The sequence below is a fragment of the Arthrobotrys flagrans genome, assembly GCF_004000055.1.
Source record: "Arthrobotrys flagrans strain CBS H-5679 chromosome Unknown unitig_1, whole genome shotgun sequence".
NCBI lineage: Eukaryota > Fungi > Ascomycota > Orbiliomycetes > Orbiliales > Orbiliaceae > Arthrobotrys > Arthrobotrys flagrans.
Genome location: NW_027137556.1, coordinates 4072768 through 4093120, shown reverse-complemented (window position 1 = coordinate 4093120; position 20353 = coordinate 4072768). Strand labels below are relative to the sequence as shown.

The 20353-nt window shown below is 46.5% G+C and overlaps 2 protein-coding genes across 2 annotated transcripts; one reads left to right on the top strand and one right to left on the bottom strand.

Annotated features, from left to right (window-relative positions):
- Positions 1 to 416: 416 nt before the first annotated feature.
- On the bottom strand, positions 417 to 7107 carry DFL_009226 (uncharacterized protein; the record flags this gene model as incomplete). Its single annotated transcript, XM_067639080.1, has 6 exons — positions 417 to 2786; positions 3377 to 3848; positions 3901 to 5588; positions 5647 to 5831; positions 5894 to 6247; positions 7071 to 7107. 6 exons carry the CDS (start codon positions 7105 to 7107, stop codon positions 417 to 419), a joined length of 5106 nt encoding a protein of 1701 aa, XP_067486904.1.
- A 6745-nt stretch (positions 7108 to 13852) lies between these two features.
- DFL_009225 (uncharacterized protein) lies at positions 13853 to 16175 on the top strand (the record flags this gene model as incomplete). Its single annotated transcript, XM_067639079.1, has 5 exons — positions 13853 to 13936; positions 13994 to 14118; positions 14171 to 15632; positions 15731 to 15842; positions 16171 to 16175. The coding sequence occupies 5 exons, from the start codon at positions 13853 to 13855 to the stop codon at positions 16173 to 16175; spliced, it is 1788 nt and encodes a 595-aa protein (XP_067486903.1).
- Between the last annotated feature and the right edge of the window lie 4178 nt (positions 16176 to 20353).

Here is a 20353-nt window from a genome sequence, read left to right as displayed (position 1 = left end):
GAAAGCCTATAGGAATTAATAGAGAATAATGGTACGCAGCATTGCCATGAAATGTAATGCAATGAAAGTAAATTATAGACAAATTTGAAGAATAGCCGTAGAGAAACCAGAAATGCCTAACTAAAATAAACAAGAAACGAAAGAAAGCCACAAAATCAATCATATACCACGCCCAAATGCTATTCCCTTCTTTTTCGTCTACATTTTTTGCAAATATTTTCCTTCCCTAACACTCTTTTTAACAATTTCCCCCCATAGATTCAACAAATGAAACGCTCCAATATGCAATATCTGCCCCAAAAACTAAACATTTTTTTTTTCACAATGTCAACTTCGACTCCACACCGCACATATACTCGCACTTTCTATAAACCTCTCCATATTAACATTAAAACTTAAATCCAAATCAAAAAAAGTTACCCATAACGCCATGACCCCCTCCTTTCCGCCAATTGCTGTTGCTGCTGCGCCTGCGCCAAAGCCATTTGCTGCTGCATAATCATCATCTGTTGCTGCTGCTGCGCATTCCACGCCGCAATCGCAACCGCATTCTGTTGTTGCTGCTGCTGCGCTTGCTGCTGTTGCTGCTGCTGTTGTTGCGGCTGTTGGTGTCCATAGAAGCCATAATGTTGTTGTACGGGTTGTCCCATATGTTGTCCTACATATCCGAAGCCCATTCCCATTTGCTGTTGCTGTTGGATTTGCTGTTGGATTTGCTGCTGCTGCTGTTGGGCCTGTTTCTGAGCTTCCTGCTGAGCCTGCTGTTGCATTAAACTTCCCATTCCGATCATACTTTGTCGTTGACGCATAGCTTGTTGAACAGTCCAACTATTCCTATTCGCTCTTTCTTTAAAATCTTTTTTCTCCCTTTCTCGTTGCTCCAACTGACCTAACAAGCCCGCTTTATGCGGTGGTGCCTTTTTGATCTTTGAGGTTTCGGAATTCCAGTTTTGACCTAAGAGGGGTGTTCCCGTGGTACGCGCGATGTACTCTTGTTCTCCCGCTGAAAGTTTTCCTTTACCGGGGGTGCCGGAGTTACTTCGTTCGCGTTGGTGGTGGTGGGAGTAGTGGTCTGTTATGCTAGATGGAGTGGGAGGACCGGATTGGAGATGTGGTGGGGGTTGGTAGATACTTGCCGTTGGAGTCACTTGGGGTGGATGGTAGCTACTCGGTGGCATTGGGGATACCATTGGTGGTGGGAGGGAGTGAAGCGGTAGTGCTGCTGTTGAGGGGTTATTGCTATGCATCAGAGTGGGTGGTCCGCGGCTTGCGGAATGGTTGAGGAGATTCCCCTGGCTCTGAGGTCGACTTGAAGTTGCGAGTTCTTTATTCGCAGACCGGCTTTGAGGACGACTTGTTAGACAGGGACTATTACTTCCACTGCTTCCGCCGCCGCCTCCATTTAATAGATCGCCAGAACTTCCTGGTCGATTGATCCTTCGTAGTTCTCCACTGGCGCTGTTGGTTCTCGAGTGCCGTACCGGTCTAGCGGCGGCAGTACTAGATTGTTCCCCTTCATCGCTATGAGTCTTACTCTTCCTCCTCCCGATGTTGAAGTAACTCAAAAACTGTCCTGTTCCCAAACTCCCACTTCTCTGATGATGTTGATTCAAAAGTTTATTCCTCATGACGTCGGTAGTCTGCTGTGCCAATTCAAACTGTGCTCCAACATAACTCTGCGCATCAAACCCCTCTTCTTCTTCCTCCTTCTGCTTCCCCTTATGTGTATTTACCGGTTTCCCAATATTCGCATTCGTATTCGCAGTGGTTGTCATTGTTGTCGTGGTAGTGGCGGACGACGCCACCTCACCAGCATTATTGTCTCCATTCCTCGCCACATTCGTATTAAAATTAACCATTCCAGGCGTCCAAGCAATACTCCGGCGCTTACCAACCGCAGCGTCGGAATCCCGACTAGAATTCCTATCATGTCCCGTTTCCTTCCTCACTACATTCTTCTCCTTCGGTCCAAGTTTCCCTCCCAAATCAACCGTAGGTCCGAAATCAACCTCCACACCACCAACGCTCATCCCCCTCCCATGTCCCAAGATAACAACCGTACTTTCCGGCTCTTGTATTTCTCTACCACTAGTATTAGGCCTTGAATTCGGGTTTTTAACAGGTGTAGAACTTGACCCCCAATCCCCTGAAATCGGTCTATCGTGATCCTCCATCCCTCCAACCTTCGTAACCGCATACTTCGTCTCCCCAATCATAACTTCAAGCATATCTTCCGTCGGCTGTCCCACGAACTTCTTAACCCCAATCCTCTTCGGCAAACCATCAAAATCAAAATTATCCCGTCTCTTAACATCCTCCACAGGAGACTGTACCCCCGAACTGTCGTAATTACTAACACTATCAGATCCAACGGAGTATACACTCCCCCTGGACATAACGCTACTCATCCTCCCAATTCCTGATCCAACGGGTTTTCGAGATATGGTGGAATTCGATTTGTGGATGTTAATACCAGATATGCGGTTAAACACGTTCGGATCGATTCTTGATATTCGATCTGCTACGCCGTCGGCACTAACGGGTGTAGAAGTGCTTGACGTTGCTTCGCTGACGTTAGTGGCGTTCGTGTTACCGCCAAGGATTTGTGGCGTAACAGATGTAACGCTAAACTCTTCGGTTCCGTTCGTTCGCAGGGTGTTTTGATTCGTGGTGCCGTATGGTGTTGTTGAAGCAGTGGCAGTAGTAACAGTGGCGGTGGCGGAAGAGCCGGATGTATCGGTGTTTATATGTAACTGCGGCGGTGATGATAAAGAATGTACAATGTTCTATAATTTACGCAAGGAGAGAAAATCCCCCTCGTTGGTTCATAAGGGAGAGTAGAGAAGAAATTATCAGGAAAACCGTCTCGCTATTTTGAGTGTTAAAAAGTTCAATATAAAGAAAGAATAATGGGTTTGTTTCCCTAAGAAGGGGTCATAATTTTCATATGTCACGCCAATGCCACGTGGGAAGGTGGCGGAGTGATCTGGTTGCAACGTTGGAAAAAAGCTGGAAATAGAAACAGGACAGAATGTACAGAAAATTAGGTGTATCTTGGTAAAATAGGAGGAAGGAAGAAGAAGTTGGAAATATGAATATGAGAAGTAGAAAAGGAAAGGGTAGACATCTCTGTGTACGTACTCTCCCGGCATTAAAAGGAAATTCTCTAGAGTACTCCCCTGTCCCAACTTCAAGTGGGAAATAAAGAGTATTTACTTTTTGTGTGCGTGGCATCCAAGATGATCCGTTTTCAGCAAGCTCAAAACACAAGAAATGAAACGAAAGTAACTCAACCGGATTCCAACAGATGCAATGGGAATCAAAAAGGAAAAAAATAATAATAACAAAGGGAATGCTACTGGTAATATCCACGTACACTTTGTGCACTGCTATCATGTCCATTTGCATAATGTCCACCATATCCCTGTTGGTATCCCTGTTGGTCTGCGTTAGGCGGTAGTGGAGGAAGCTGGTGCTGCCCATATGGGGCGTGATGTCCTCCATTCCTTGCGGCAGCGGCGGCTGCTGCCTCTAATTGCTTCTTCCGGAGTTCGTCGGAGAGGTCAAAGTCGTTCGGGTCGGTGTGAAGATCATTCGATTTGGGGATTCGGGAAGCGATTGCTCCTGTAGCTGGTGTAATCGATGCCGTGCTGCCATTTGCTCTATGGCCCTGTGTTGTGTAGGCCGGTCGAGGGGCTGCTAGATCGGAATCACTAGAAAGTTCGGAGTCCGTAGAGGTGTCGGTTGAGCCGTAAGACCTAGCCCTCTGGGCTGTCACGCCATCGGTCTGGGCGGGGAAGCCAAGTGTTGGTGACTGGGCCTGTGCATGATAGTCGGCCGGAATAGGCCTAAATTCATGTTAGTACGTCATAAACATTGGAAGATCCGTTTCTGCCTTACCCAGCATTGTTACCGTGCATCATTTCAAGCGTTCCAACGGAAAGCCGCGACATAGCGCGAGCGTTTGCGACTGGTGAAAAAGAGTGAGCAGGAACCGGTGGGCCCCGCGAAGAGCTTGGAGAGGGCGCCGGCATAGGGTATGCAGTGGCAAGGTTAGTTGTTTGGAGTTGCGGTGGCTGACGATTACCAAGATTGGGATCAAACCCGCCAGGTCCACGAGGGTCACCACGGAAGGCACTAGGTGGGCCTCCCTGGGGGCCTGGTTGCCTGTATCCCATCTGTTGATTAGGAGGACCTTGTCCCTGACCACTCCTTCCACTCATCTGGCTCCGCTGACTCCTGCTAGAGGGTGGTCTCGAGTTTGGATGGCTGTTGTACCCATTTGTGTAGCTCTGGGGAAGCGGGCCAGGACCCCCTTGAGGCTGTTGATATCCTGTATTCTGGGGAGATATATATCCTGCTGGCGGATTGCCGTATGCTTGGCCAGGTGGCGGCGGTGGCGGCGCTTGCAGTGTATCAGGGTACCCGCCTTGCTGTGGTGGGTAAAATTGAGCCTGTGCCTCCGACATGCTCCTCGTATGGCTAGTTTGTCGAGAAAGCTGAGGGGGCGCATTGTGGCTCTCCGCCTCTCCATTCTGCTGTCCGTAGCTTTCTATCGTTGGCAAACCAGGTCTTTGAGTATTGAAGCTGCTCCTTCCAGCGTTACCTTCAAAACTAACTGCCGACCCGATCTTCATCTGAATCGGCAGACTAGCAGTGCTAGGGCTAGCCAGATTGGCACGTTGGAGTCTTCCACTAAGTTGAACCTTCGATGTCGTCTGTTTCAACTTCCTTCTCCACTCAGCCTCCGACCAACCATTGCTTCCATTCTCGTTGATAACACCCACAACATCGGCGATATCCAATAGCCTGTATGGCTGTCTAGGCTCTCTCGGGAATGCGAACATCAGACTTCGAGGGTCGATGGAGTCAGCGGCCAACCTGTTAGGTCGCCCATATAAGTTGAAGACATCATAAGTAGGAATCAAGAATCTCAACATCATCTCGAACCCTGTGACGGCAGCGTGGTGATCCGGCATCATAAAAACGATTCCTTCGCTTGTAAATGGTGGATCAGAGTGAATTACAATGTTACCCTCGATTTTCACCAGAGTGCTTTGTTCTATCAAAGCCTTTGCCTCGGGATATACAGCGTACGCAGCGAAGGCTCTGCTAATGGTAGCTACCGGCACGGTCTTCTTCTTGACCTTGCTATTTTCGTAGAACTTGATGTCGCCCATGATTGCCTCCATTTGAATTTGTGCACCGGATTGTTTTGATGCCTTCTTGGCGACTTTCTTGGCCTTCTGAAATGCCTTTTCATCGGGCGGTGTGATAATGGTCCAGTATCGCTTCCAAGGTGTACCAGCACCGAAACGAACTCTCGTCCAATCCTCAATCTTGAACTTCGACCTTTCGAGGATCGTTCCGATTGAGTTCAGCGATCTCCCTTTAGCGGCGATGAGTGCTCCTGTGTAGGCTTCTTGTAAACAGTTGTGCTCGAACATGGCCAATCGAATAGCAGCCGTCCATTGTGTCAGCTCCGGCACGGAAGCAAAGTGTAGAAGGTATCGGTTTCGTCCAGCAGTAGATAAACTAAGAACGTTCTGTAGCGGTGTCCCTCCGGCTCTCTGTGGGAGAGAATCAATCTACAGCCAGACGGTCAGTGATATAATCTAGAGCTAGACTTAATAGCATATACCCTACCATTTTCATGGAAGCATCTGTGAGATTTAAAAAGGCAGGTTTAACAGCACCACCCTCCGGCGGAAATCCTCTCCTTGCCCTTTCTTCCTCTTCCTGAATAGCTCCATCATCCCAGATAGTCAGAACGGTCCCAATAAGCTGAGCATAGCAATCGGTCCACTCCCTGCTAGTGACAGCAGTTCCATCTACACCCCATCAGCACTAAATCCCCACATCCATCATATTATTATAAACACTATCCACTTACCAGGATTCATATCATTTAGTTTCTGGAAGTATCCTTCATGGTATACCTTCTGAGCATGTTCTCCGAGATACTTAAAAACACCGACCATTTCTGGCAGGATATCTCCCTCCTGGATGCCATTTCCGCCTATTCCGTTACTCATAGTGAACGGGTTGATAACGCTCGACGGCCGTGGTTGGCCGGATCGGCTAGTTCGTCTCGCTATGGGTGCCGGCGAGTCGTTCGGAGGAGTGGAATGTGATGTGGAGTTGGAAGGAAAGAATTCGGCACCTAACGGTTTAGTTGGTGAAGCAGGCCCCGGCGATGAATTAGACGAGGTTGTACGGTCGCGGTTGAAGAAGGTGGCGGAGAAGGCTGGATTTTAAAGAAAAGGTAGGAGGAAATTGCAGGTTAGCTAAGCACAACAGCAGCGAATAAGTGATAAATGCATGTAGGGACGGACAGGACACAAAAGTCACTAAAACTTGCTCTTTGGATAGGGTGGCATGCAGAAACCAGAAAGAAAAAAAAGGGAGAACGGGAACGAGGGGAACAGGGACAGAAAAGAAAGGGCGGCGCACATGCTCACGCAACGTGCCGTCGAAAATGTATACTAGCACACAGTATACGTAGACAGGCTCCTGGAGTCAGCCAAGGGGTACATGTCCATCCATGTTTCCCGAGCTGACCGTGGTGGTGTGGAGGGGAGTATGTGCTTGGAATGGGGTTGCCCTTAAGGCTGAAACTGAATCGCTGGATCTGGGCTTAGCACCAAAAATGGAACCACAACAGCTCAAGCCGGGCCGAAAAGGGTGCAGCCATCCGTCAGCAGCGACAAGTTTGTAAATCAACCAAACGATCGGCTATGGATGAGATGATGTGATATGGGGCTGGACAACCTTGTCGAGGTTGACTGCACTGTGATTGACAAGATCAAGACAGGGGAGGGATATCCCGGGAATGCAAATTTAATATGGGGTCGCTGTGTGTATGTAGGTACCCATGCACATATGGCAATTAATTCTCATTCTCCCAGCGCGAAATGTCCTGACCTGACCTGTCATGACCTGTCATTATAATGAGAGAGAACGAACGAACGAATGGATCGATGGGAGATATATGGGCATATCAGATGGGGTAGCATTATAGAATTCTGCATAAACATAAACAAGGGTCAGTATAATGGACATGAACATACCTCTCGCCCGTTTCGTCATGCTGGTTGGTTCTCCCATTATAAACTAAATTGGACTCCTGAATTACAGTTGTAACCTCAATTGCATGCAATTCCAATTTTGCAATTTGGTGGTGACGGTGGCGGCGACGGTAGTGCGGCCGAATTCCGAAAATTTGAAGAATGACGACACTACGGTGATACGACGAAGCGGATGTCAATAGCTTCATATAATCAATTCTGAAATCCGATTTTAATTCTGACGATTTCCGCTTGCGGATGGCGCAAAAGTCGGAACCAGGAGAATTAATATGCCGAACAATAGTTCATGTCAATTAAGACAAGCAGGCAACTGGATAGCATGCAGCCTGAAAGAAAAAAAAACACCTCGAGCACTTCGTATCGACTCTGGAGATGCTACCTAATATTAGCCGGTACTCTGTCGATAATACTTCAAAGCATGTAATGCAATTCGTTTCGTTTCAATTCCGTCAACCGGACGTCATATCGTCATTTGTGCGACTGTGCCCAAGATACCGTGAGAAGCCAAGGTGCACGATGGCTGCCAACACAGACCCTCTCTCAGCATTGACCATGGAATTATCGAATCTTCACAGATCCTACAAACGTCGCAGCATCGGAGGTTGCCGGGGGATATTAAACAAAACGTAACAGATGATGGGAGAAGGTTCGGTCATACCTGAAGAAGTTTAATTATCGATCCGGTCCAAAGAAAGGAGAGAAAGCGAGGGCGAGAGAATTAGAATCGGCTAGGAAATACAATTGCAAACTGTTGTATAGGCTGTCCCCCACGATATCCCTTTCTTTCTTTCTTCGTCTCTTCTCAATTCCAATGACAAGGGGGAAAAAAGTACAAAGAAAAAAAAAATCAGAGCTTCTCCGACAATGGCTATTTAAGAGCTTCAGCACTGCCACTACAAAGATGAGAGCTTCCGCCTTGACCGAAAATTTAAGAATCTTGGGGCTGCAGCTCCGAATTATACCAGCTTCCAAGCCAAGAAGCGCCGGTCTCCAAAACGACGTCAGTAGATCCAGAAAAGTGTGTGCTGCACGGTACTCTGTAATGTACTGTACTTGGATTGCCTGATGCTTGTCGACCTGGGTTATCCGTGCCCAGAGATCCCGAGATCTTGTCCCTCCTTGAGCTTGTCTTGAGCTCTCCGAATCCAGCCTCCCAGATTCACCGATCGGATTTAAATTTGCTAACGAGGGTGTGTGGGCGTGTGAGTGCGTGCGCCTGCGTATGTATGGTCTAAACGAACGAAAAAGGTTGACGATGATGCATCAATATTACAGCACAGCCAGAGAAGCCCCTTCCTTTTTAAAACCCTTTCTTTCCTCTTTCTATTTCGTCCCATTCGCACCCTAAAATTTTACTCCGTTCCTTCGCGAAAGCATAAAAAGATCTTGGGTCGTAGCAATATTGGTTATGACAGCATTTATGATGCCCGGAAAGCCGGGGTACCCGCTGCCGTGCAATCAAATGCAAGGGTTGGTTGGATTCACGAATTCAGGGCAAGTCGGGCTCCGAGCTTTTTTTGCTTGGGTCCGAACAACCGCTGGTTACCCTCGTCATGCTACCTTCAGGAATCCTGGGGACAACGACCTACATAATTGGGTCCTCAAGGCCTCTATATTTGGAGCATCGCCTGCCCTCACAAGCCATGTGTGACTGGACCAGACCGTCCCATCATACATATCACAAGATCTGGCGGGTGTTTTTTTGTGAAATTTTTTTTATCAAGCTTTTTACAGTCTGGGGCTGTCTCGCCTCCACTTCTCGACAGGAAGTTCCGCTGATGCCTGCGAAAGGCACTGTTGTCTCGAATTCTTTAAATGAGGGGACGCGGACTTCAAGCACCGAATACAGCCCCTAGTGCCAGTCTCTCCAATTAATCGCCAGCCCCATTCCGACGGACAAACATTTTGTGTGCACGTCAGCAGAGACAAAGAAAACGAACGAACGAACGTTCCATTACAGATATGCACACACCACCGCCATCTTGTTGCAATTATTATCCTCCAATGCGAATCCTATCCAAACTTTCATATCAAGCCAATGTACTTAGGTTGGGGAGTTTTTTGGGTAGCTTTTTTTTTTATTTTTTAAGCTTTCGCGCCCAACCACCCCGTTGACTCGACACTGTCGTTCGGCAAGTCGCCTTCTTGCGACGCCGGCTTTTGTGACAATCGGGAATCTAGAGCCAGCCCGTAGACTAGACTAACTACTGCAGTGTTTTTGTCCGCCCCCTTATTGACACCTATTCCTGTCCGTTCCCAATACCACGGCAGAATTCGACGTGTGCATACGTACGTCTGCATCGATCAAGACACCTGCATCATATCATGGTGTTACCATCAATACATCCAAACCAAACCCTTTCCCCAGTAAATCGGATCCAGATAATCGATTACTAACCGTCTACCTAGCCATCGTTTGCGGAGAAAACCCCACAAAGGTAGTAGTGAAGGGAATAACCCCCTTAATCCGGGCAGCCTTCCTTAACTTCTCTTTGTATGTACCCCATGACCACTTCAATCGATAAAAAGGTATCGCTTTCGTAATCATTGAATTTAGGTGAATATTGCGATGTAACATCGCGCTTCGGCACTGGAGGTTGGCATTTAGGCTTCAAAAGGTCCAATCAAGCCACAGTTATCTCAGCGCCACTGGTGGCGTCTTCCATATCTTCTCCACCAATGTTCTGCTGCAACAACCAGTCTCTGTCGAGAAATTGAGTGGTTTAACTAGCCTAACTATAGTAACATTAAATCCACTTAAACCTTCATGTCATAACCTGTACCGTACGAGCCAAAATTGTAGCTTTGCACATTAAGGCTTTGATCGAAACATCCTCTAGTTATGGCACAAGCAAGCCAACTTGTTGTGGCGCTCATGAAATAACATGTGGCGGAGCTGTGGCACGGAGGTGCCGAAACTGGAACAGCTAAGTCAAATTACAACATATCCAACACATATTGACCTCTATCCTCGAGACAATTTCTTGCTTGATAACAGGCCAGTTATGGTGAGTAATGCTTCTGAAGCAATTCTAAACGGACACGCATGGCAAGAAGGGAACATGTACTAAGACGGTGCATTTGCTACACAACATCGGGTAACGGTTTGCTTTTAGAAAGACCATCCCACCCGATGGCGCTATGGTCGTTATGATCCTTCACTGCGTGGGTCGGACGTCCAACCAAATTGTATGGTTAGCATGGACAGTAAAGGAAACACGCACAAGTGGGATTGCTAAAGATTGTGGTCAGGCTGGTACAGAGAACCTGATCTGGTGGCACAAAAATGGCAGAATCAAAACTGAATATTTCAGGTCTCGCCATCTGGTTGGAGGGATCTGGAGCTCTCGGTCAGGGACGGCGAACCAGCAGCCAGCCAATGCCGGTAGGGTCAAGCCTTCCGATGGGAATACTTTTCCTTTTCTAACCTCATAGCCAAGCGTTCCTTTTTTTTTTTTCCCTCGGTAAAAGAAGGAAATTCAACAACTTCTTTATGGAATACCAGGAGGAGAAATCATGTCCGGGGGAAGGTTTGTAGGAAATTCGGCTCGACCTCCTGGTATAGGAATATACGCATGCACATATAGACGGCCGCATTCTTTGGAAGCCCTAGTTTCGAAGTCCAAAACCTCTGTGAATTTCACAAATCTTTCACTCGCAAACAATACGATACAAGTGGGTGGAGTTGGCGTCTTCTGTCACCTCTGGCTTCCCTTTGTAGGAAATTTGCTGTGGAAGGGCGACACAGCGGACAAATAGCAAACTGCCATAGGTCAGCTGGCTGCAAGCCCGGAAGGCAAGTTTGTTCAAGACACTAGTGAGGCCAATCAACCGTTAGAATTCCCTTGCTTGTACATTCAACACTGGCATCTATCTTAATAACCTTATGAGTCTGAATTGAAGCGGTCCTTAGCTCCTGTGACATCCCGTTCCAAGTATCTTCCCAACTGCTCACTCGAACAAACCATGCAAGCAACGATCGGTCAGGACAAGATTTAGCAGCGCATGGGTCTCATACTAAGGATCTCCTTAACCCACTCCACCAAGCCTCCTGGCCTTTTTAACCAACGACGCCATGAAGGTTCAGGCCTAAGATCAGGGCTTTTAGGCACTATTCTGAGTTTCCTTTCGCGGGCCGTGTTTAGTTGAAAGTTACAGGTCCATGGCTTTGATAGGCTTATGACTTATGTGCAAATCTAGATATTTTCAGAAAGAAAGAAAGGCCGGTTCAGACGAACCGAAGCCAGAGGTAGTTTGGTTTGCGAGGCGAATACGAACCAGACATTTGCAACAACCCCCCCCCCCTCTCAAAAAAAAACCCCTGGCCCCGCCAATGCCCCGTAGCTAAAGCAATCCACGTATTCATCAAGACTCACGACCGCCTATCCATGTACCCGGGCCTACACCCTGCACCAATGCATGTTTCCGAGCAACACCGATCAAGAAGCTGAAATCCGCGTTTGTAGCCCCGTATGCCTGCTCCTGTCTACATCGTCTTTTTGGGGAACGAAATCATGTCTTTCTGATCGCTTTGTATCACGCTCCAAGTTTGTAATATTCAACGTTTTTCAAATATGGCCGGGAATTCCAATAAGGAACTAGTAGTATAAAGACCCTCATCCGCAGAGCTTTAGAGCGCCGAATTGTCTGGGTTCAGAAGCACGAAGTTCTTCCAATTAAGCTAAATTTATCGTACAATCAAATATATCCGAGAGCTCGAAAGGCCACACAACATGTTAACATGCAACACGTTTACTAGAAAATACAACAAGTTTACACATGGCCGATGGCCTTTGGCCATCACTGCTATAACTGACCACAAAAGATTTGTATGGAGGCGTATATGCTCACGCATGCATTAGGTATGAAAAATATTATAAATGAAGGTCTCCAGACTGACGAAATGCGGGTCCCGTAGACTTACCATACATCCGTCATCCGCTAGCGGAGCTTCCTGACTCCCTTAAATTAACGTAGACCTGAAAATCTATACCTCACCTTTTTTTTTGATTTCTTATATCCTTTCTTTGAGATCCATTTTCTGGCTTGAACGATGCTGTTATCGCCTCATTTGGAAAAACTGCTCTTAGGCATCCTTATGACAACAAAGCCAATTGCGATCGTCGAACCGTCCCCTGTTGGACCAGAAAATCGAGACGCTGGTGGTCAACTTTCTCCTGACATAGGCAATTATAAAGGCACAGCTATATCAAAACACCAGACCCCCGCGGAGCAACTAAGCCAGTTGACTCGTGCTTTTAGCAGAACACATGTAGGAGGCAATGGTACCTAACCAAATAACCACCCGCAAGCTTAAGGCAACGAAAACGCTCCCGGCCCGGCTCGAAAAGCTGAAGAGATCCACCCATCCTTCTTCTATTATGAAAAGGGACGATCCACCACCCCTTCGGTTTGCAAACGATAGACTTACCGTGTCAGGACCACCACCGGCGCCAGAGCTGCTTTACCCTAAAATTCAATGTATGGAGGACTTTCTATGATCCTCGACCCGAAGAATGGATATAATGCGCCATCGAAAGGGTATCCAGACGATTGATGATGAATACCTGGATTTTTCGTATTACGTATATCAATATCTAAGTATATATCATCTTGGTATTATGCAATGCATACTGGTATATACCGCACGTGTGTGGGAAAAATTAGTAGCTGTCGATACCTAAGTAGGTATTGTTGTATGTAGGTTTTTGTATTTCCAGAATACATTCGAATGCCAACTTATATGTAAGTACATGCACATGCAGACATAATTATAGCCTCGGGTCTAGGCGCTCGAGGTGGTAGTGGTGGTGGTGCCAAGCGTGATCAATGCCAGTGTTATATATAAAAGCTTCAATGCAAAGGAGTGCCTAATGGAATCTAAACCAAATTTCTTTTTATATAAATTATTTAAAATATTTCAGCTTTTTTTAATATAACTACAAATTCAAGAAAGATGGGAAACTCTAGCCTTTGAAAATTTCAATTTAAACTTATTAAATTAGGGCGAAATTTAATAATTTCAACCACTTTTACCACCAATTGAAGAATAAAAAGTAATAGGAACAGTGGGAAATTCTTAGAATCGATGGAGTTTAGTTTAGCTAAGACCTAGCTACATTTACTTATCTTTTTATATTTGTAGAGGTGTCGGGAGAAGCTAAAAGTTTGTATAGGAGGGAGCTTTGGCTTATATTACACTAGGCGCTCTTTCGGAGCCTTCATACACCTCGAGCGACTGGACTCGAGGCTAACATAATTGAACAAGGCTATTACGTAACTTTGTACATATGCATATAAGGCCTGGAGAAAATATTAAATATTTATTTATTATGCAAAGGCTAGTCAGCCTATTGAAATTTAATGCCTATTTGAGAGCTCGAGAGGGTTCGAGAATGTGTGGCGGTGCACGTGCGTTCGGCCCCGCTGTGGCTGGTGTGAGGACATGGCCAACTGACGTCGTCAACCGACCCACGAACTTGAGCACCTTTTTTCCAGTACACCCCCATCATCGTTACCACCACCATCACCACCATCCGAACAAACCCAGTTAGCGGATATATCATCGATACGAAGAACTATCTAGAAGGATCCTCCGCTCTTATTAACCCAGGACTCATCTTACACCAATCCTACTTCCTCTGACTAATCCAAGACCTACGCGTCCTCACCAGCCTCGCCGTCGAGATCACGCTTGTTCTCCTCGACCTCGTAAACTTCTTTTTAGATCTCATGCACCTGCAGCTTTCCAATAAACATCTACCATGATTCTGAGATTCAGGTGCCAGGACGGCACCTTCAGGATCGAAGTTCAGCCTACCGACGATATATCAGTTCTCTATCACAAGGTATTTGATCTTTTTTTTTTTCCCTAGCTAGCTGACCGTTTGCTAAACTTTAGATAGCTTCTTGATGTCCTGCCTAAAAATGTCGATACTCAGTCGATATTACTCTCAGACAAACCAGCAAACGGGTCAACTCGTGTTCTAAAGGACTTGACAGGCCAGTCAGTCAGAGATGTTGGTCTCAAGTAGGATCGCCATAACCCATCTCCGTAAAGCTTTTATTCTAACATAGATTAGTCATGGTGACATGCTCTTCCTATCCTACGAAACTGCTTCTACAAACGGGACTACAAACAGTGCGACGGCGAATCGTATCTCTGGCAAGGCCGTCAAACCCGAAGAGGACATTTCCGAATCCTACACATACACCACAAACTCGCACACTTCTACCAAGCTAAACCCGTGGGAAACTGTAACCCCGGATCCTGTTGATGAAACTCTCGACAAACAAGATGGCAAGATTCATCGGCCGAAGGATCAAAAAATGTGCCGGCACGGTGGCAAGGGCATGTGCGACTACTGTATGCCCTTGGAGCCGTATGACGCAAAATACATGGCTGAGAAGAAGATAAAGCATCTCTCCTTCCATTCCCACCTCCGCAAAATCAACACCGCTACCAATAAACCAGAGCTTAAGTCTTCATATATGCCACCCTTATCCGAACCATTTTTTCGTGTAAAGCCCAACTGTCCTAGCGGCCACCCTCCCTGGCCAGCAGGTATCTGCACGAAATGCCAGCCCTCGGCAATAACTCTCCAACAGCAGGACTTTCGTATGGTCGACCATGTAGAGTTCTCCGATCCGGGCCTGATAAACACCCTTCTCGACTTTTGGCGCCGCAGTGGCTCTCAACGTTTAGGATACCTCTACGGTCGTTATGCTCCCTACCCCGAAGTCCCGCTAGGCATCAAAGCCGTCGTTGAAGCGATATATGAGCCACCACAGCGCTGTGAGAGTGACGGCATAGCCCTAACTCTTCCTTGGGACAGTACACCGGTTGACGAAGTAGCGGCCCTCTGTGGTCTGCGAAAGATTGGTGTTATTTTCACAGACTTAACGGACGACGGTACAGGCAAGAGTACTGTCGTTTGTAAACGTCATATTGACTCCTACTTCTTATCGTCCCTTGAAATAGCCTTTGCGGCAAAACTTCAAGCCGACCATCCCCACCCCAGCAAATTCTCGGATACAGGATACTTCGGCAGTAGTTTCATTACATGCGTAATATCTGGCAATCCGGACGGCGGGATCGATATTTTTGCTTACCAAGCATCCAATACCGCCGTCGAGATGGTTAGGGCGGACATTATTGAACCCTCTGCGGACCCAGGGCTGATGCTCGTAAGAAATGAAGACGACAAGGAAGGCACATCCTCTCCGTCGAGATACATACCCGAAGTCTTTTACCGGCGGATTAACGAATATGGCGCATCGATCCAAGAAAATGCCAAACCAGCATTTCCAGTTGACTATTTGCTCGTTACTTTAACGCATGGATTCCCCACAGAGAGTAAACCAACGTTCATAGCTCCCTCAGGAGGGTTCCCGATCGAGAATCGAGAGGCGGTTGGTGTGGTTCAAGACATTGGGGCTGTGGCGCGGCAGCTGGGAGTTGGCAAAGGAGGGGAGGTTGGCGTCGATGTAATCAGCGATTTTCATATGCTATGCTTCTTACACAATTTTGGGATTTTGGATAAGGTGGGTTTTGAATTCTGCTAACGCAACACAAAGAAATATAACAACTGTGGGGAGTTAGTATCATCTGTCCTTTAGGGTTATACTAACAAATTCAATAGGACGAAGAACGTCTTCTTGCTAAAGTTGCAACCGAACACGATGTCAACGACGGCTTTGCGCTCTCCCAAACTGGCGGCTGGGCAACACTGCTCACGATCTTACAAGAAAGCGGTGAGTACCCTCCGTCATCTCGTACTGCTCGACCGTTTCAATTCCTGCCCAGTGCTGCCGCCACCGCTAGCCGAAAGAGGAGGTTTGACGACGAAGGAAGAGATGATGGGGTAAGTGGACTCGTAAATGGAGTTGGTGAAATGCAGGTTCAACACTCACTGCATGGAAGAGGGGAGAGATTGGGGGGTGTGGCGAAGGAGGCTGTGAGAGAAAATTTCGAGAAGGAGGTGCTTAGTTCAGGGGCAGGCAGCGGGGCAAGTGAAGATTCGGGATTGGGGTCAGTTACTAGTGAAGAACGAGTATTGACGAAGAAGATGAGGCGGGTTAGCTTGAACCCACCGGGGTAGTTCGATCCGGTGATTTTGTTCTTTGTTATTGGATTGGAATTACGTTTTCCCTCCTCCGTTTCCCCAACGTTCTATTCTTCTACTTTCGGGCGGCCGGCGGATATTTTCCTTGGATACACTGATTTACATTTCATTGCTACGGAGTGGGTAGATTTGGGTGGGCGGATCTGGGTGGGGTATGATGAATTCGTAGAATGGAAATCGTTCAAATATGACAAACCGAAGATGACTTTAGAGGCGGTATGGCAACGACATTACTAGTGAACTTGAATTGCGCTATAGTAACGAAGGGAAATAGTGATTTAGGAAATTAACACATATCCCTTCCGTTTGGGATCTTCTAGCCTATCGAGTTCCCGTAATACATGCATTCTATCTTAATTTCTATACTAAGGAACTCAGAAACATATGAGACTTTAACGTCAATATTAACCCCTTATACTCCTCGCTTGTCCAGCGGCCCGGATTTGACTAACTGCTTCATCATACTGGCCCTTGACCTTCCTAGCTTTGGCATCATCAAAATCAACTGTTTGAAATTCTTTGGCCTCGTACTCATACCACCGCCAAGCGAGCTGAAGTTTTCGAAATACAGCCAACCGTTTTCTTGTCCACCCGTTCATGCAGCCTAGAACCCCCATCGACTTGCTAACTTTTATTTCATTCCGAAGATTTTTCAGTGTGACAGGAAGCTGCTTAGTTTTGGATTGCTGTATACGACCGCCCGAAATTCTTAGGTTAGGCCCATCCTCCCCGAACAATGGATCATAAAGCAGCGGAACGTTTCTAAGGAATTGCAGTACCTCGAACCAATCACTTTCTAGATTCTTCAGACGACAGTTTCTAATACATATTGTCTCCATGGTGGCGATTTTTAGAAGCTGTTTCAAGTCTCTGATTGTAACTGGGGTGCCTATTAACTGTAGTTCTTTCAATCGCGGTAGGTTGAATACTTTAGGTATAAAATCTCCTGAGGTTGTTCCAGCCGTCGGCGCATAGTTCGACGAATTCGAGACACTGACGGTAAGGTTTTCGAGTCTAACCCCAAGGTTTAATATAAACGACCAAAAGGGCTTCATCGAATCGGGGCATTCGCGTTGTATGGCTGTCGATATGTGTAGTGATTTTAGATTACAAAATGTTACCTGGTAATCTTTCATTTGTTTTACTGAGAATTTAAATTTCGAGGGTGGGATGATTAGACTGTTGCAGTATTCTTGCCAAGGACTTTTGATGGATTCGATTGCTGCTTTCTTGGATTTTATTATAGCATCCATAACTGGTTTCCAATAGTCGAAGGCTGAAGAATTGGGAGAGACCTCGTGACTAAACTCGATTCTTCGAAGATTGTCAAGCGCTGAGAAGACCTTTATTAGAGGAGGAAGTAATTCATTATAACTTTCTCCAAGTCTGTCGTAAAATCCTGACCAAATAGTTATACCTCGTATGCGGGGGCCCAATTGTAACCCGCGTGATTCGGACTCTTCGATCAGTTCGAGCAGACGTTTGAAGAATTTGGTCGTCAATTTGATTCGAAAGTTTTTGCAGAGTGTGTGCCAGAAGAGGTCTTGAAATCTGTCGTTGTAATCTTTGGATACTAATCGCATTTTGCCGATGAGGGAGGCTCGATATCGAGGTGAGATGTCGCTAAATATCATATCCACAAGTTCTTGTGGAAGGGATATTAGTGATGCCATTAATTATGTGATCAATTGATACGATTAAATTGAGAATGAGGTAAAAGGTGATGCTGTTAAAGAGACTATGGTATAAAGCACAAAAATCCAGTCTTCGTGGCACCTAGCAGGGCTTTATATATAATTATACATCATCAAATCTACATAGTCCCTAGGCCCCTCTTAAAGCTTTGAAGTTGGTCAACCTTGCTGCGGACTGATACATTTTTGTGTCAGTTGTGTGCCAACGCTAAGCACGAAGCTGCACAAACATCTCCGACGAATTCAAGGCACCCCTGCCAACATTTTGGCATCACCACATTCGATATTCGCTGACTCACTCATATGGTCATAGATAGAGACTATACGTGTAGCTCTGATGGCTTCGCGAAGATGTCAATGTCCAATTCGGAATGGCAATTCGCTTAAAGTCTCCGGAATGGCGCGCATAGATATCATCCTGGCATCCACGCCCTTCGAATCCATTTCATACAGAAAGTACTATTAAGATTCGGTACTATGAAGTGTTGAAAAAGGGATTGAAGGACTTCAATACCTTTTGGCCCGCTGCCCCTGCTATTGCGCTTGAACCCATGTATGTTCTAAGTTTTAATTCCTCTTTATTTAAGGATAAATGTTTATCTAACATTTCCACCTTTCATAATGCCTCCGGACACAAGTTCAGATTTCGGCGACTTGAAAGAATATAAAAAACCCGAAGGATAAGTGGAAGCAAATCCGTGAATGGCTTGACCCAACTGCATACAATGACCCAAGCAGCAGTTACAAAAGACACCCGACTTAACATCTTGCTGGAACCGGGGAATATCGAGCGGAGAAAATGGCTTGCCCTGGATTCGAGGTAAGTCGTGGATAGTATCATAAGGCTCATATATACCTATCAACATAACGACTTTTATAGCTAGGGATTCTGGGGTTCGGGAATTCTATATTCACTACCAATTTGATCAATTAGCTCAAAAAGAGGGTTATCCCGTCCTCTACTTCTTTTCGCCAAATAATAGTTGCAAACCAGAGCGCTGGCGCCGCTCTCCGTGACTAGCTGGCTCAAATATGCATCTTCGGTCCACAATTACAAAAGAAAATGATGGAATATGTTGAGGAGCCCCAAAGCCTTAAGATCCTGTCAACCACCGACCTTTAGAGCCTTCTTCTAGATGCATTGTCCCACCTCCCCAAAGCGTATATAGTGGCCGATGCGCTCGATAAGATGGATCAGGATCAGGACTTAGGACCACTTTAAAGGCTTTAGTGGAGCTCGGAGAATGGCGGCCATCACGGGTTAAAGTCATTATGACCAGTCGGCCTATGGCTCACATCGGGAAATATTTGAGAACCGCAAAGCTCCTTGATGTTCGACTTGAAAAGAAGGCAGTAAATGTTGGCATCGCCGCTTACGTCCGGCATCGATTGGGGAATTCAAAGATACTCATGGGTGCCCGGATAAAAGTCGAGGCGGCAGTTTCGGGTAGAGCTAATTGGTCTCTTTCTCTTCACAAAGTTCGCCCTAGATGCGGTTCTACAGCCCCGTGCAAATGTTGAAACCGTTACCCAGCAACTCACAAAAGATCTTAACAATATCTACACAGACCTCTTGGAAGACCATTCGAAAAGAACTGGGATCCCCAGCAGTACCCAGTTACTCATCTTGCAATCCGTAACGAACGCCACTCGCCCGCTTCGACTACTAGAAATTACTGATATGCTCAACGTTATTAACAAGATGGAGCACGGAGAAGGAAAGGTTGGCCTCAAAACAATGAAAGACCTAGTTCACCCCGCTTGTGGGCCGCTGCTGGAAATTTTGCCAGATGAACAGTTTCCGTCGTCCATCATAGCTTCACGGAATATCTGAACAGATCTATAAATCTACTCGACAATCCGATGCATCCGACTATCCGGTTCTGGAACCAGGACCTACGCAGAATCGGCTTGCTCTCGTTTGTCTTTCATATCTTCAAATCTGCTTTAGCGACCCTGAGAATAATACCGTTTTCAAATCATATTCCCAGAATAAATTACATTTACTCTCCCGTTCACTAGATATGCCACCCGGAATTGGCATATCCACGTCAAAAAGGCGACCCTCCCAAGCTGTGACCAAACAGAAGTTCATGGTGTTGTCGACGAATATCTTACCGACAAACAGATACCCACATGGACCAAACTTTCTGACATAGGCACTGGAAACCCCCTGGAGGCCGCTGTTAGGCTCGGATTGACCAACTATATCAAATACTTGTTCAGCAAGACTAAGCCAGAACTTCTTTGTATTACGCAGCACGGAAAGGATATGATCTTTGAAGATGCTGGTAGAAGAAGCTAGTTTGAAGGCCACTCCGAGAGCATTTTCGAGCTTGCCGCTCGGTGCGGCCAAACCGAGCCTGAGGCCATGACTATATTCGTGTCACATATAAGAACTCTAGATCAGGCGAACACCACCTTGTCCTGAGGGGTATCTTTTGGA